The sequence below is a fragment of the Neospora caninum genome, chromosome VIII, assembly GCF_000208865.1.
Source record: "Neospora caninum Liverpool complete genome, chromosome VIII".
In the NCBI taxonomy this organism is placed as follows: domain Eukaryota; phylum Apicomplexa; class Conoidasida; order Eucoccidiorida; family Sarcocystidae; genus Neospora; species Neospora caninum.
Window position 1 is genome coordinate 447,724 of NC_018395.1, and position 17,523 is coordinate 465,246.

At 52.5% G+C, this 17,523-nt stretch overlaps 2 protein-coding genes and 2 non-coding genes across 4 annotated transcripts; 2 read left to right on the top strand and 2 right to left on the bottom strand.

Moving 5' to 3' along the window:
* Positions 1-2,379: 2,379 nt before the first annotated feature.
* On the top strand, positions 2,380-7,843 carry NCLIV_030650 (putative 26S protease regulatory subunit 6b; the record flags this gene model as incomplete). The annotated part of the gene is made up of 10 exons (XM_003883261.1): positions 2,380-2,526; positions 3,261-3,466; positions 4,043-4,175; positions 4,826-4,961; positions 5,219-5,346; positions 5,959-6,017; positions 6,300-6,399; positions 6,757-6,925; positions 7,370-7,454; positions 7,756-7,843. 10 exons carry the CDS (start codon positions 2,380-2,382, stop codon positions 7,841-7,843), a joined length of 1,251 nt encoding a protein of 416 aa, XP_003883310.1.
* A 1,496-nt stretch (positions 7,844-9,339) lies between these two features.
* NCLIV_t100001 lies at positions 9,340-9,413 on the bottom strand. Its single transcript has one exon. It is a non-coding gene; the product is annotated as a tRNA-Arg (tRNA).
* A 390-nt stretch (positions 9,414-9,803) lies between these two features.
* NCLIV_t100002 lies at positions 9,804-9,875 on the top strand. The gene has a single exon. It is a non-coding gene; the product is annotated as a tRNA-His (tRNA).
* Positions 9,876-11,491: 1,616 nt separating this feature from the next.
* NCLIV_030660 (putative TCP-1/cpn60 family chaperonin) lies at positions 11,492-17,297 on the bottom strand (the record flags this gene model as incomplete). The annotated part of the gene is made up of 9 exons (XM_003883262.1): positions 11,492-12,010; positions 12,467-12,627; positions 13,109-13,284; positions 13,847-13,973; positions 14,616-14,742; positions 14,933-15,097; positions 15,684-15,815; positions 16,196-16,377; positions 17,240-17,297. 9 exons carry the CDS (start codon positions 17,295-17,297, stop codon positions 11,492-11,494), a joined length of 1,647 nt encoding a protein of 548 aa, XP_003883311.1.
* Positions 17,298-17,523: the final 226 nt, after the last annotated feature.

Here is a 17,523-nt window from a genome sequence, read left to right on the forward strand (position 1 = left end):
CTCTCGCTTCTTCGCTTTCCTCTCTCTGCTTCCGTCTCTTTTCCTCGCATCCGCGCGGTTGTAAAGTTTTTCGACTTTTCCGTGCCCGTCACTCCCCCGCATAGGGATATTTAGTCACATCGCGAACGCGTCTCTGCTTTTAAACGCGACGGGAACTTTGAGGGACATGCAGAGACAACATGCGAGTCACACAGTGCGGTGGCGAGGGAGGGTCACAGCCTTCACAGCGACACACAGAGAGCCGGGGCGGCTGTTTACCTGCAACTGCCGCGCCCCACTCTTCCCGCCTCCCCCCCCCCCCCTGAAGGGCTTTGTTCCCCTGCAACCGGATTGCGTCGGTTAGGTGAACTCATCACTCTTTTATCAATACAACCAGTGAAGGCTCTTCATTTCCACGGAGTAGCGAAGAGAATCGAATAGGTAACTGCGTTAATGGAAACCAAGAGACACCCACTTTCTCTCTTCGTGCAGAGGCCTTCCCATTTCTTGTTGCCTACCTCCATACCCAAACCTCTGCACTCCGTACTCGCACATCGACGAGTGCATCTACACAAAGCTCCTACACACAGCTGTATTTACAGATGCATATATAAACCTGTGCATATATCAACTATATACGTAGATATGTACGAATATATGAGTATAATGGATATATTTATGGGCAGGAGCATTTACGACGAGGTCGGATTCCACATGTTTCTGGAGTGAAATGAAGGTGTGCATAAGCATACCAACACTTCTTTCCTTTCGTCTCGGTTATGCTCACTTCGTCTCCTTCGGCCCTCCGCCTCTTCATTTGACTGGCCTTCTCTCCCTTCTCTTGTTCTCTTTCTCTCCTTTATCTCTACCTATCTCCTGGCGAGCTCTCTCTCGTTTGGTCTTCTATGCCTCTTTCTCTCCTTCCGTGTTTTGCTTGATTCGCAAATGGGCGGAGGCCGCTGTCTAGTGAGGACAGAAAGCTCTGCGGTTTCGTCTCAGACAATCTGTTTTCTCCGCCCAGTCGGGTCTCCGTTTTCTCTCGCTTCACGCCAAAGCCTCAGTGTCTCCAGACAGCCGCTAGCCGCATCTGACGCGCAGAGTAAAGACATTCGTACGCCGCAGTTCCGTTTTCTCTCTTCTTCGCCGCGAACAACTCGCCGCGTCGTTTCCAGAACGGTCTCTTTTCCCTTCTTCCTCTCTCCTGCGAATACGAAATATGTATGTGTAGACACCTGGCACTGTATGTACTCCCGGGCCCTACCGCCCTGCCTCTTCTCCCCTCCCCGACACACTGTCACTCTGAGTCATAAAGACGAGCTCTCTCCTGTGCCTCTCTCTCTTCTTTCAAACTTTCTCTTCGTTCTTCGACAGCCTAGAACGCCAGTCTCACACGCCTGTTCACCACCGACGATAGGAACCCCCGCCGTCTAAGCACCCGTCTCCTGGCTTGTCTTGCTTCTGCCGGTCGACCTGCAGGTCCGCGTCTCTCTCCCAAAGAGAGCTTGGTTTTCGGATGTTTTTTATGGCACACGCATTGTTTCGTTGACACTTTCATTTAGCGCATGTCTGTGGCTACAGTGCCGTCAGCGGGTTTGACCGATCGCTTGTCTTCCTTTTTGAGGCAACCGCGTTTGCATGCGGTGGGCGGCGGCGAAAGAGATGTGTTGCACGTGTTTTCCTGCACATCGTGTTGCGTTTTTCTCGCTGCAGACACCTCGCACTTCACTCTCGGCCATTTCACATTCTTTCCGATGTAATTGGAGTCTCTCTTGTCCGTTGTCGCGCAACAGAGTCACCTCACTCCGCGGCGGCGGCTCGTTTCTCCCAGAGACAAGAGCACAAGTCCTGCTACGGTCTCGCTACTCTCTCCTGTTTCTCGTTCTCTCTGTCCTTTCCTTTCTCTTTCCATTTCTCTCCATTGCTTCTTTTTTCCTGATTTCCAGTGTCACGAGCGATACATCGAGACAAGCGGCCGTCCGGGGCGCATTTTCTTTGGAAGCGGCTGCATCTGAAACTCCCGAAAAGCCGCGGAGGGTGGAGGCCGAGGGTTTCCACCGCCACGAAAGAATCTCCTCTTTCTCCGGCCGGTTCCGCCGCTTTCGCCCCGCTACTCGTTACACCTGCAGGGACACTCTAGACACGAGAGGCCCAGGCCTTTCGCCATTTTCATTTTCTTTCCCGACACGAGGCGTCCCTCGATCAAGCCTTCCGTGTCTTTGGAAGGACTGCTTCCATTTGTCTCTTCTTCCTCTTCCTCTCACCTTCTTCTCCCCGTCTTCTCGCCGTCTTGCCTTTCTTCCGCTCCTGCATACTCCCTAGGGTGTTGTGCGCCCGCTCTCTTGCTTCATTTCTCGCCGGCTTCGCGTGTCTGCGCTTCTGTCCTTTCTCCGTTTTCCCACGATGAGCTCGGCAACCGTGCTCCAGCGCCCTCCAGAGGCGTCTCCGTCCTCCGCGGAGTTGGCGGCAGGCGAATCTGCCCAACACAGTCGCGACCTGTACGCGCAGCTGAAGGCTCTCCAGAAGAGACTCGAATTCCTAAACATCCAGGTAACTCGCGTCGCTGTTGATGTCGCCTGGGAGTCATCGGGTGAAGAAGACGCCCCCACAAGCGGCCGGGGCAATTCGAAGAACGGCTGCAAATCTGAAGTCCAGCAATCTGCTGTCCTCTCTCTCTTTTCTTTTTGACTTTTCTCGCCCTTTCTTGTCCTTTCCTTTCTCTTTTTTGTCTGTTCGTCCGGGTGGGCTGTGTTCCGTGGGCGAAGAGAGAGGCTTGGGACGTGAATTCCGTTGAGGGCTGCCTCTTTCGTATTCGTGTGTATTTTAATTCACGTTTCTTGTATTCTGGGCTAGGATTATGTTAATCTTCATACCTATGCATCTACTTGGATTTAATGTTATGCCAAGGAGGTTCCCAGATTACCCTTTTTTACAAAAATTAAAGCTTTTAGCAATTATAGTGAGAAAAAATTACGCCAACAAAAAGGAAACTCCAACCGGGGTTCTCCCAAGAACGAGACTCTCTCGTAGCAGTGGGCGGGAGAGTCGTACGTACACCCGGAGACGGATCCATCGATGCGATCGGTCTGTCTCTCCCCCAGTGCTCGCTGGGACAAATAGAGGGTGATACAGAGACTTGGATGTATGCATGGGTCGATGCAGAAAGCTGCGCAGCTGTGTGTTTGACACTTTTGACAAGTTGAGAGAGCGCAGATGGCCCAAACCTGCGACTTTTCGTGTCACTCGCACATCGCAGAGGCGTCGCGCGTGCCTGTCGTTTACAGGAAGAATATATCAAAGACGAACAGAAGAACCTGAAGCGAGAATTCTACCGCGCGCGAGAGGAGCTGAAACGCATACAGAGCGTTCCTCTCGTTATTGGGCAGTTCATGGAACTTATCAACGCCAATGAAGGCATCGTCGCCAGCACTGCCGGAAGCAGCTACGTCGTCCGTATTCTCTCGACCCTCAACAGGCAAGAAAGACGCATGTGACCTCAAGATCGTGTATAACTGAATCTCTCCAATCTCATATATATATATATATATATATATATGGGTATTCCCACCTGTATATCTAACTGCCCTATATATATATATATATATATATTCATATATACATGTGTATATACAGATAAATTTCTGAGCGTATGCGAATGTGTGTGGACAACATGGGGGAAAATTGTCGCTGTGCTCGGATTTCTGCTTTTCGCTTTCGCGACGGCACCATCTGGTTCGTCTCCTTCCACAAAACAACCTTTTTTTTTCTGGGGGCGCCTCTGCGGTGTTTCGGCGTGAACGCCATGTGAATTGCGTGCATGCACATTTCTGGGCCATACGCAACAAACGGACGCATGTGTACGCCGCATGTGCTTCGCCGGGTGTTCATGCAAGCTTTCGATGCATGCGCTGCACTTCTTGACGGATGCATAATCGTGCGATTTGCCTCGAACCGAAAAAAAGGTGGCTCTATGTAGGAGCTTCGCGCATGCACGTGAGTTTTTATTTCCGCACGTTGGCTATAACGCGCCTAACGGTCCGCCGTTTCCGTGTGGATGTGCGTGCAGAGAGCTCCTCAAGACAGGATGCAGCGTCGCCCTTCACCGCCACTCTCACTCGGTTGTCGACATTCTGCCTCCGGAGGCCGACTCCACGATCCAGACGCTTCAAATGCAAGAAAAACCCGATGTCACGTATTCGGTGAGAGCCGGTGTCTGTACAGTGTCTCTCGGGTGGTTTCCCTGTGTCTCTTCGGTACCTCTCTCCTTTCCATGTCTTTCGTCATGGATATAAGCGCAAGTGTACCTTTAAAACGTCGTAAATGAATGGGCTTTTTCTCAATAGGTATGGTGTAAATATCTACGTTTTCTGTCCATCGAGGGCCTTGTGCGGTACGACGCTGGATGGTGCTGCGGGTCTCGAAACTCACTGAGGCACTTCGCGTGCCCCGGAAGGAAAACAGAACTAAAAAACACGGCTAGACAGTCCCGTCATGTCGGCACTCCCGATGCATGCACCAACGAGAAGTAAATACAATTATTATGCGCATGCATAAGTATATATATATATATATATATGACTCTGCGTTGGTGTTGTGCGCCTTCCTACTGTCCTTTGAAGGGAAGACGAGCGGTCTAGGCGCTTACTCCTAAGATGCATGCACCTCTCTGTGTGGACCGTCCAGTGTACGCGTAGGGAAGGGCACTTCGACAAGCATATATCTACATGTATTTGTTCACATATGTGTACACGTGTATATATATATATATATATATATGGCGGCGTTCAAGGGTATGCCTGCAGGTGAATCGCCTTCAGCGCGCCTTTATCCACATGTCTGTTGTGTTTAGGATATCGGAGGCATGGACATCCAGAAGCAAGAAATCCGCGAAGCTGTGGAGCTGCCTTTGACGTGTCCGGAGCTCTACCAGCAAATTGGCATTGACCCGCCCACTGGTGTCCTTCTCTATGGACCTCCAGGAACAGGTATTTCCTTTCTGCCATTCCCTGTCTCTCTCTCTTTGCTCCTTCGCGTTCTCGTAGCTCTCTTCGCAAATTGCCAACTTCTCGGTCCTCGGCGTGTCCTTCGTCCGCGCGAAGATGCCCTTCTCCAAGTGGAGAACAGAGGACGAAGAGCCGCTGCCGAGGAAGCGGGCTTTCTCTTCTTTCTTTGTCCACTTCTGTTGCGTGTCCTTGCTCGTGACCCCCGCCGTCCAGTGTATCTCCACCTTTGTGTGATTCAGGCAAAACCATGCTAGCCAAGGCTGTGGCCAACAACACAACTGCGACGTTCATTCGCGTTGTCGGCAGCGAATTCGTGCAAAAATATTTAGGAGAGGGTCCGCGCATGGTTCGCGACGTCTTCAGATTGGTGAGGCGGGAAACTGCGCGACACCCCAAGTCTCCTCTCGAAACAAACAGACCTGTCCAGACTCGTTATCAACACTGGAGACAGCGAACTGTCTCTGTGCTCATATATATATATATATATATATACATAAATTTACATACGCATCTACATATATACATAAATATACATACGCATATATATATATATATATATATATATATATATATATATGGCCTTGCCGATGATGTCTCGGGTTGAGGGGACATTTACGGAGCTCGTCTGCACCCAAGAACTTGTGAGGCTCAGAAAGGGGTCTGCGCCACTTTCTTCGTACACCTGCGGAAAGGAGCAAGAGGATAAAGACGTCAATATATGTGCGTCTCGGGTTCATTACGTGTACATACATCGCATATGTGTATGTGTATGCGAGACGTGTTGCATTTCGCGGGGGCCCTGGACACGTGTGTCTGTGTGTGTTGCTGTGAGGGAGTTGCTGAGGCGTGTGAGTGTCCTTGAACTCAAAACTCCGCGGAATCCCTTTTCAGGGTAGTGCTACGAGGAATGACTGGGGCTGGCGGGGAAGTGTCTTGCTTCTGCAAGAGGAACAGATTTTGTCTGGTTTCGGATTTTCAGGCGCGCGAGAATTCCCCTGCGATCGTCTTCATCGATGAAGTCGACGCCATTGCAACCAAGTACGTGTTCGACCGTCTCATTTTGCCTGTGTGTTGGAGCTATCTCGTCTTCGGGTTCCAGTTAGGTTTCTGTCTCCGGATCTTGACATTGCGCCTTGCTGTTCGTTCCCTGTTTCCCTCCCCTCTCTCGAGGGCCTTTCGTCTCTCTGCGTCGAGGATCTGTCTTCCGCCCAACGATTCTCTTTCTCGCGTTTTCTCTCGTTTCCTTTCATTGCTTCTCTTCGGATTGCTCGTTCGATTTCGCTCGAAAACTTCCGTGCGTCTCGCTGTCTCTCCGTGCAGGCGCTTCGATGCTCAGACAGGAGCCGATCGTGAAGTGCAGCGCATCCTTCTGGAGCTTCTCAATCAAATGGACGGCTTCGATCAAACCACTACAGTCAAGGTAACAGAGTCGACTGGCAGAGAAAGTCACGCGAGGGCGGGTGCGCGAGACGAAAAACCAAAAGGGGCGGACATGTGAGAGGACAGACAGAGAGAGAAGAGACGTGAGAGTGGAACGCACGATCACGTCAACAAGGCGACCAAGATGAGGCAAGACAGGAGAATCTAGGAAACTGCATTTGTACTCGGACAACGTATATTTGTGCCGCAAGCCGGTACCGAAGCTAATCTGTCTCCGTTTCTGTGTTTGTGCGTGTATATTTTCCCAGATACATCCTACATGTGTATTGCCAGGCGATTTAGCATGCGTGTGCGTGTTTGTGCGTCGGCACGCCTCGTTTCTGGATTCTTTTTGCAGGTGATTATGGCGACAAACCGCGCTGACACTCTGGACCCGGCTCTCCTGCGTCCTGGACGCCTGGACCGAAAAATCGAATTTCCTCTACCGGACAGGCGCCAACGGCGTTTAATTTTTCAAACGATCACAGCCAAGATGAATCTCTCTGATGAGGTCGATCTCGAAGACTGTAAGTCGCTCTGTTGTCCTGTTTTCTTTGTGAAGACAGTGACCCCAGTTTGCATGCAAAAACACTGAGGGCCTCCGGCGTGTAGGCGGCGATGGCGTTTCCTGGGAAGGGCGGGGTAGGCGTGTATGCGACCCGTTGCCGGGCGGTCTCCAGCTTGCGGAGGAACAAGAAATAAGCAGTGCTCACGGACGACAAGGAAGAACGCCGAGACAAAGGGGAAATCACCCATTTATGCGCTTTACTTGTAGATTGCATCCATGCATATGGATATCGATGGCAAGACAGAGACAGGAACCTTTTTGAATGGAACTCTGTCTGGAGCTAGATATCTGCATATGGATACTTGTGCAAATGCTTGTGTTGCGTGCGTATCCGTATCTCCAATCGTGTGCACCGACGTACCCGCATATAAGGTCGCGTGTGGTTTTGCCTGTCTTTTGCTAGACGTGTCGAGACCGGAGAAGGTGTCGGCAGCTGATATCGCGGCGATCTGCCAGGAGGCGGGTATGCAAGCTGTGCGGAAGAACCGGTGAGTTCCATGATTGCCTCGCTTCTGCTGTTGCTCTACATACACTAGCCAGCTTCCAGAGTGCACACGCAAGGAAGCAAAGAACGGAGCTGGCTTCGAACCACAAAAAAGTTTTCCGTGTCAGTCTGAGCCGTTGCCATGACCACGCAAGCGGAAATGCGCACCGGGGAGACGCCTTTCATCTTGCGGAGACGTGTGCCGGGGGCAGTATTTGGCAAATCTGGAAGGAAAATCTTGCCTCTTGTATATCCGGGGCAGGCCAGGACACGTAGACAGTCGAGCGTGTTTTGTGTTTGTGCAGATACGTCATTCTGCCGAAGGATTTCGAGAAGGGCTGGAAGGCGCACGTGCGCAAGCACGAACGCGACTTCGACTTTTATAGCTTCTAAGTCGACAGATGTTGGCATCTCAGGGACGCGTTCACCCGTGTCGCACTTTTCTTTACGTGAACGGCACGCATTCCATGTTTCTTTCGTGTATAAAAGAGACTCGAGTTTTAGGTGTCTAACTACACTGATTGTGAGAAAACATTGGACGAGTCATCTGGCTGCCTCTCTGCCATCGAACTCAGTCGCTCGTCTCCTGTTCGCTGACGCCAGCTGGGCTGACACAACACTCGCTTTTGTTTTCGAGGGGTACATGAACTCGAACGAAATGGTCTTCAGAGGTTGGCAGGAAACCACAGGGTCTGAACCCCTGGACATTAGACATGCGGACCGGGTCGACACTGACATAATTCAACTCGTAGCATCTACTCCGCCGAACCAGCTTAAAAGGCATCCTGCCCAGAGACTATTCATCCCACTCTGCGCCCCGTACACCGGTATTTCTCTGGACGGGCAATGCTGTCATGGTCCTAAAGCACGTACCCGAAACAACATGATGGATGCCGCTTGAAAAAGCGGGTGTATGGTAATCTACCGGACATAAACAGACTGGAAATGGGTTTATGGTAATCTACCGGACATAAACAGACTGGAAATGGGTTTAGAGTCAGCAGATGCAGAGCAAAGGAACGAAGGACGAGCAAGGCATCTTTACAAAGAGCAGGCTGCAGGGGATGTCTTCCCCACGTGGCCAAAAAAGTGTGGAATGACGTGCCCGCGGGGATGGGAAAGCGGGAAACGAATGACTCCCCATTCGACAATTACAGGCGGGGGTCACCCAGGGTATAGGGTGTATTTTTCGTTCAAAACATATCGAGAGAGCTTGTCCTGGAACGAAAGTGCCTTCGGAGTCGACTCTCGCGTGCAATAACAAGCAAGTCATGCTGCCGTGGTGAAAACAAAAGACTTTTGCTAGATGGGTTGCACGGCCGCAAATTGCTGCCGGGAGCCGTTTTGTTGTGTGTTGATGCCCAAAAGTACAAGGCAAGGTCAGTAAAGAGAGTGGAAAGTGCGCCATCGTCTCCTGTGTTGTCGTACAGTGTCCTGAAAGCGGCTTCACCAGGAAACCTTTGTGGAGTCGCTAGGCTCAGCTGCGTACTGATCCTGAAGAGATTGGACACATGAATCGTGTCCAATCTTTGAAATTGGAAGCGGACTGCTGCAGAAATATTTCATTTCATTGGAGCTGATGAAAAAACATGAGCAATCGCTAATGGTGCTGACGACGCCATCGCAACGGTTTGGTGCCAGCCTTCACATCACTTTTCCTCGATGCTACCCCTTCTGTCGCGGGCGTGATAGTGGCAACATTTGTCGGCGTTTTTATGTTTCAGTCAACCGTGTCACTGAATACGAAAAACGAAGGTGCGGCGTCTCACGCCTGCTGCTCCCGCGAACCCCTGACCAGTTGTGTCACTCCACCAATTGGCTCGGGAGAGAAATTTCTAATCGCTTGAAATTAAAGAGCAAAGGCCTCAATAAAACCACGCCAAAAAGTGTAGGCCGAGCAGGATTCGAACCCACGACCACCCGGTCCGTAGCCGGGCATTCTATCCAACTGAACTATCGGCCCGCTGGACAATCCTCTCCCTCCTGTCAAGAATGTCTTCTTCGCGATGGTAACAGGAGTCAGGGTTCTCTAGCTCATGCGCTCGCTTATACGATTCAGTGTGTCCCATGGAACATCAAAAATACGCAGAACTACTGTGTTTTCTCTTACGAGGGAACGGTTCTACATCCCCATGGCGGTGCATTCTCTGACTTGACAGACGGTCAAACCTTGGGCCGCCGAATGGCACCGCTTACACAATTTGCTCCTCTCCTACACACTTGAAACACTGCGTTGTTTCTCTGCATAAGAAAGGCAACCGAAGCAGGCCTTTTCTTCCAAAGAAGTGATACTTCACAACTTCGCAGTACGCCAGCACTCGCTGTCTGCCTACTGGGTGAGCAGCGACCTTCGGTCCGAATCGTCTAGAGGTTAGGACAACACGTTGTGGCCGTGTAAACCCAGGTTCGATTCCTGGTTCGGACAGTTTTTCGCGTTTTCTGATTTTTTTCCTCATGGTGTCACCCTTGATGTAACTTGCTTTTTTGTGGTCCATTCGTTTTCCCACCATCAAAAAATGTCTACCCAGAAGGCGTTTTGAGAGTATTTGGACTAGAGATCCTCCGGCTCCCGCCGACACCTGCTGTTCCCGGAATGAGTAAGCGAAGGACACCTTGTTTCAGAATGAAAACGCACCTTGGATTCTCGCTGACTTCCACGCAACGTGCAGGGCTGTCTTCGCAGAAGGAAGCTGGCCCCTGTCCGGTTATTGCGGTGCTCTGGCATCAGACACGTGTGTCGAAAATGGGATGTTGAAAGTCGAGTCTGAGCGACTGTGGTGGCATCTGAAGGAGAATCCGGCGAAGCAGTGAGACGTTGCAAAAACACAGAACCTTCAACAAGGGCAACAGTGAAGATAACAAGTGCAGCAAACATGTTGCCGACGTAGCAGGATAGAGATCCAGGTAACTCCAGCAACAAAGTCTAGAGCGGCAATTCTGTGCAAGTCTCTTCATCGACAGGACATGCCACCCTTTGCTGGCCAATGCCGTACTGTGTGAGCAGTACGCACGCACCAAGTGGGGCATGGAGCCGAGACTCTTGCCGATCGACCAAAAAGAGCATCGGATACTCGACCGCATCCGATGTCTAGTGGAAAGTGCCGTCAAGCGGCGTTTTCCTCCACAAGCAAACTTCTCAGAACACATGTGGGCATAACACCTGCACGGCACTACAAGCTGTCAGTGTGGGCTGTACCATAGCATTTGCTTTCGAGGCTCAAACAGACTCACTGTGGTGAGTCTCACGGGATTCCAACGGCGGTAGTACGCACATGGATGGCGTTGCAGCGTATCAGCAGATGCCTCATGTATATAACGTATATATATATATATATATATATATATATATATACGTTGCGGACCGGTGTTGATGGCGCAGTGGCCAGCACTCGTTTTTTATATGTTTAGTTGTTTTTGCAGCAAGCAGTCGAGTTTGGGGAACAATTGTCACGTAGCACGGAGTAACAGAAAAGTCAGCAGACTGGAGCCAAGAATGCGAACAGTAGACAGACGCCTCACGTAATAAACTGTTTCTCTTCCCGAAATGGTATACGGTGCTATAGAATCGCAACACCGGGGCAATTCTGGGGTCGGTCTCTTGTCTGAACTATCCTACACAGCTGCGGCTGCACTAGCCCAGAGCGGTACCACCTTTGTTTCGAGTCATCCAGGGAGAAGCAAAGAGGCGGCCCAACCGAAAAACACCCCCGTGAGCCTGCCCCGTTTTGTCCTCCGCAACTGGACAGCAGATGCTTTACATGAGCACAGGTTGACAGCGAATGCATAGAAGAGGGACGTGCCTATTGACACGAACGAACCGCTGCTGCTCCCTCGCCGAGGCGGTAAAGGCTGTAGACGAAACCAGCACTGTGTAGGTGTTTGCCCACCACAAAATGTAGGTGCGGAGGGCTGGCGTTCCCTCGTAAAGAGAGCGGAAGAATTCGCCAACCGTATAAACGTGGAACGAATCGTTTTTTCGGTGCGGGAAAGGGGCGCCATGCGTCAGCGGGCGCACAGAAGGCCGTCGTAAAGGCCATCTCTCTAGTCATCGGGCTGTCCCCGTTCCGGTTCCGGAGCAATTTTAATGAGGTCGTCAATACGGAGAATGGTAACTGCAGCTTCCGTAGCAAAGCGGAGGGCCTTCGTTTTGCTCACAGCCGCCTCAATGACGCCGGCTGCCATGTTGTTTCGCGTCTTGCCTGTGACCAGATCGAGCCCATGCCACTTGAGCTCGTCGTCCCCGTTCCCAGCTGCGTCCGGCAACTGACCCTGAGCCTTTGCATGCACCGCGCGGAGACGGGCCACGAGCTCCGTGGCGTCGAGGGCTGCGTTCACGGCGAGCGTCTTGGGAATGATCAGCAGAGACTCGGCAAACGCTGCAATCGCGAGCTGCTCCCGCGACCCAAGAGTGCGAGCAAAGTTTTCCAGGTAGACAGAAAGCGACGTTTCGACAGCGCCTCCACCTGGGCACACATGCGTATGCTCCAGAGCTCGAGACACCGCGCAGAGAGCGTCGTGAACCGACCGGTCCACTTCGTCAAGCATGTACTCGTTAGCTCCCTACGAAAACACACAACAGACACAACGAACCACGCCGCGTAAAAAAAGTTACGAAAAGCTGCTGGCTGTTTTCTCGGTAAGCAGCGGACGAAAAAGGCGTGCGCCCGGTGTCCTAGGTTTTCTATTCTGTACAGCATTTCCTCAAGCGTTCCTGAACCGCCCTCTGAGGAACACCGGAAAAAGCTAGCTCCCGTGCTGTTTGTGACTGGGCCGCGAGAGACCGCGACACAAATTGCGACCGCCCCCTGCCGCCTCGATCGACGGCGCAGAAATACGACACTGAACGAAAAAGAGGTGTGCGAGTAAACTGCGCAGTTGGGAAAGCGAAGGCGTGAAGCCGAAACCGATGCCTGATCTGTCCAAATGAGCATTTGCTTCGTCTCGAGCAGCCTTCCCGTCTCGAGGTGTCTTGTATGTTGACCCCATCCAAGCTGTCCCCGACGGGTAGATACCCACCCGAAGAATGACAGTCGCAGCCTTTCCGCCTTTGCAGCCCTTGAAAAGAAGGTGGTCCCAGTCACCGATACGCTCCTCATAGACTTCCTCGCAAGATCCCAGACAGGAAGCGTCGAACTTCTCGTCTCCGTCCAGAGTCGCCATGGTGAGTACCACCGTGCCTGATCGCAGGGAGGGAACGTCAGGACACGAAACGCACGCCATGACAGAAAACGCGGAGCCTCGGAACGGAAAAGAAAAGGGACAGCGCTGCGGATCAGACAAGAGTTCAAGAATGGTCCTAGGAAAGGTGGCGTTAGTCCTCGGGACAACTTCCGAACTCCCAGCGTCGACTGGTACAAAAAGACGTTCCCGTATCCTCCGTACACAGCATGCACGCTCAGCATCTACGGATTGGTCGCCTGGCCGGCGTCAGACACTGAGATCTGAACGCATATACACATGTATCTATATCCATCTATACACATACATAGATCATATATATCTCTCTCTATATAGATAGACTGACGTCTATGAATACATTCACGTTGGGAATTAACTATTCAGTAGGGTCCCCTGGCGCACTGAGAGCGACGGCGAGTTGACTGTGAGGGTAGGAACGAACGAGCAAGGTGCATTTTCTAATTTGTGCTGCCCCCGTACCCTCTGTAATTTTTGCAATTCGACGGAGATCTTTTCTGTCGACACGGCGAACAGCAATGGCTCCAGCTTCAACGAAATACTTCATAGCCATATCGTCGATTCCTTGCGTGGTCAGGATGACGTTCGCTCCTGAAGCGAGGATCTTTTGAATCTTCGCCGCTGTGATGTCCTTTTCCCTGCAGATTCCCAGGGACAGCAGAAAACCAGAAAAACGTTGCGGCGAGGTCTGAACGATTCGAAGCACGCGAAGTCCAACTAAATAGGTACACGAGCTCCCCAGCTTCCTGAGTTCTGTGGTGGGGCGCCCGCTGTGTCGAAGGGAAAGTCTGGAATAAACGCTTTAGACATATCAGCAGTGTCTCTACAGTTGATCCAACATCCGAACTCGCGCACCCTGAAGCATTCGACGGCGCCTACGCGACAATAAAACGCACGACTCGACAGTTCATTTCGACTCCAAAAACGCATGCGAGAAGCACTGGTAAGGAGACCCCGTCGCCCCGTGGACCACCAAGCGATGCAGTCGAAAGGATCCTGGGATGTTTAGGTATTCTGCCACCGTTGTTCGTCTCATGCCTGGTGTTGAGGAGAGGAAACAAAGGACGGGAAAAGCCGTCTTTAAATCCAGATGCCCAGTATCAGACAACAGACCGACGGTTTTTCATCCTTGATGCTTGCTGGGGAAGAAGTCGGGCGCGAGGTATGGTGAGACGGATGAAGCACGTGTGAAAAACTTACTTTTGCCGAATTTTCTCCAGCTCCTCAGGGTTGTCGACCTGAATCTGCACACCTAACTGCATTCGGTGCTGACGAAGATTGAAGTCGAGGAGAGCGACTCTAGCATTTTTCACGCATTGGGGCATGCCTGCGCGGGAGAGGAAAGAAGAGTACGCAGATTCGAGTCATGAGGGGTGGGCTGTGCGGCGCGAACACGACGCGTTTTCTAGACTTCCCTGGCCGGCTACATTTCCTTGCGTTGAGATCCGAAGGAAACCGAGGGAAATGAACCCGTGCATGCATGTGCCCCGGATGCACGGCTAGCAGTCTGGAGCTACATGTTTTCCAAGCTATTCATCGAGCCTCGCTGCGTGCCCTGTTTCTCTGAGAGTGTGCGTGAACTATGGGGATAGCCCAGCACGTGGATCTTGAGCATTTTAGGCGAAGCTAAGGCAACGAAACGCGCCGCAGCCTTGCATCTGGTCGGGTGCGGGATGCAAAGCGGCTTCTCTGTACTCAACGTAGCGGACTCGTGTTGCTCCCAAGATTATCTGAGTTACCCCGGCGTACCCCTGCGCCTGCTGCCTAACTGAGAGAAAGCAACGTGGCGCATGATCCAACGCCCTCGACACGTGCCTATACAAACGGAGTGAATTGAAGAAAGGGGAAGACGCCTGACGCAGGACGCTCTCGGAACCATTTACACTCTGTCTTTCGGCAGCATCGCTGTCCGGACGAAGGTGCGCCGGTGTGCATGCGCCAGTGTGCATGCGCTGGGCGTCGCTCTCACCTTGAGCGGCGCGACCCGCTTTGAGGGCGTAGCCTTCAACGAGGGTGGACTCGCGCATCGACTTGCCGTGGGTCTTGATGATGTTGATGGAGCTGACGGGATACTTCACGTCGCCTCGCTCGGTGATCTGCATTTTCATGCAAGAGAAAGACACCGCGCGCAGAGAAAAGGGGCGCACTTCCAGAGGAAACACGGAGACACAGACCGATCGGGAGAGGCGCGCGGAAGAGTCGGGACGCGGCGCCGAGCGCGGAGACAGCTGGGTCCGATTGAAAAGAAAACCAGAAAAGATGGACACGAACACGGCAGCGGCTTACCATCTTGACGGAGAGAATGGCACGGACAACGAGATCTGCAAAGTGGTTTGTTTCAGTGCCAATGAGCTTGGAGCTGATCGTCGTTGTTGCGACGTTCAGGAGAACCTCCTTGTTGTTCGCGTCAACTCGCGACGTCAGATGTTCTTGAATATACTTCACGCTCTCCTGCATGCAAAGGTCCACCAAAAGCAGTCGTCAGTTCTCGCAGGGGCTGCGTGTCCGCGCGCATGCGGCCAGAAGTGTCTCTGTTCTCCCTGCGTTTCTGAAATGGTCCTCTCGCGTTCCGTGGAAACGGGAAAAGAGGCGTCAAACACCCCTGGCAAAGTGTCGTAACCCCGCATGCGCACAAGCCCTCAAGGCTTCCACCAGGGGGAACAAAGAGAGGACGTGGCCAGAAGGCAGAGCACTTAACACAGCTGGCGATCGCAGCTCGACAGAATGCAGTGAGGAGAGGGGGACAAAAGAACACGCCACATTCGATTCAACTTTCCCGCATGCTCATACTTATATATATATATATATATATATATAGATAGATAGATAGATAGATAGATAGATAGATATACATGTATACGCGTATATGCATGTACGTTATACGCAACCGGGTACGAATGCCAATGTGTACATAGGCTTTGTGTCGTTGGACGGCGCTTGCTTTGCTTGCTGGAGATAAGGGTTTTGGGTCTCTCGTGCTTCTCAGTTCCCGTCTTTTTCGCTGGACAGGACTTTCGTCGCAAAAGAATGCTCTTACCTTCATCGCGAGTTTGAAGCCAGCAATGACAGCCGTGGGGTGGACACCCTCCTTCACCAGTTGGTTTCCGACCCGGAGAAACTCGGCGGCAAGGAGAACGACGGACGTGGTGCCGTCTCCCACTTCTTTGTCCTGTACGAAAGGCCCAGACAAATCGGAAACAACGGTCGCCAGAGACAGTCTGCTGCGCGAAAACGGCAGATTGTTTGAGACGCCGACTGCGACAAGACGGGGCTCAGGTTCCCCTCGTGGACAGAACACCGCAAATTCCCAAATGTCCGGTCTTGGTTACACACGTCTCTTTCGGATCGGGCATTTCGCACCATCACAACCCGTTGCTGTCAGAGATCCGGTGGAAAGCGCGTCTTTGGGCGACTCGGAAAAAGGCGTTGACTTGGAGAGAGTCCACTTCGCCGTGTCACGTTTCCCGGCACCTCTCTCCAAGCCAGCAGTCGTCACGCGCGTTCCGTCCCGTCTCTCCACGTCTGCCTCCACCGGGACGGGCGTTTTACCTGCAGATCCGAGAGCTCCACGAGGACTTTCGCTGCAGGATGTTGCACTTCGAGCTGCTTGAGAATCGTCGCGCCGTCGTTCGTAATTGTCATGTCTCCAATGTCGTCCACGAGCATTTTGTCCAAACCCTGGGGTCCGAGAGAGGACCGCAAAATGTTCGCGATCGACTGAACCGCCGCAGCTGCACACCAGAGGAACAGAGACACCGCAACGGGGCGGTCTGGACAACCGGATGCAACCTGGAGCCACGCGCAAGGGGTACACAGAGCGTCGCTCCTCTCCAAAACACCCTGTCCTTCTGTTCTTTGGGACACGGGAAGCCGACGAAAGGACGCGAGGTTTCTTTATCGGAGAGTGCATGCGCGGAGAGGGATGCAGGAGTCTCCTCTCTTTAGAGAGTCTGTGGAGAGTCGCCTTTCAGAGAAGCGGCCGCGGGGAAAGCGCCAACCTAGAGACACGCCTCCCCCCGGCAGAAACCGCGGTCAAACGCCGATGAGGCGTTCGGCATCCAGTTTTGTGTGCGCACGCGGACACCAGCACAAGACATCCCTCTGTGTGAGTTGCCAAGGCGGAGCGCTCTCCCTCTCTCTCGAGAGCAAAACGCTGGAGCCTCCGACACCCGGGGCAGCGGCGAGCGAGTTCGTCCGCTCAGTGGAAAGAAAACGGGATGTTCAAACTTCGCAGGAGAGTGAATCATCTGCGGGTTTCAGCAAAACAAGGTGCTCCGGCCGCATGGCAGTTTTAAGGCCCCGGCGACGAGAGAGGCCTCAGCAGAAAAAGGAAACAACCGTGAACACGCCTCTCTCTGGGGGTGAGGCGAAAAGGAAAGGCCCGCGACAGCAGAGGAACACCTTTTCCCCGGTGGTGACTGTTCATGGAACCTCCGCAGGAGTCGGCGGAAGGATGAAACCGAAGTGTCCCGTTTTTTGTTGGCGAAGCTGAGCGTGCGAAGCAATGGTGAGAGAAATCGCGGACTGGAACAAAAAGGAAGGCGCCGGTGGGGAAAAACGGGGCCGGGAGACACGAATCACACATGTACTTACCATTGGCGGTACGGACGTCCTGACCGCTCTGACGGTCGCCGAAGATTGCGAGCGCCATGTTGGTGTGGCTTTCTCTCTCAAAATTGGAAAAACTGGGAGAAGCTTGCGGAACACGCAGGACACCCGAGGACGAGGGAGTCGGGGGGGTGTAGAAGTGGAAAGCGATTCAGACAACTGCTACCTTTGTCCTCTCCGTGTTCACACAGTGCCGTTTACAAAGGGAAAAACATACACCGCAACGGCATCGGTTTCCTAGTTCACAGCGACCAAGTCCTCCGCTCAGA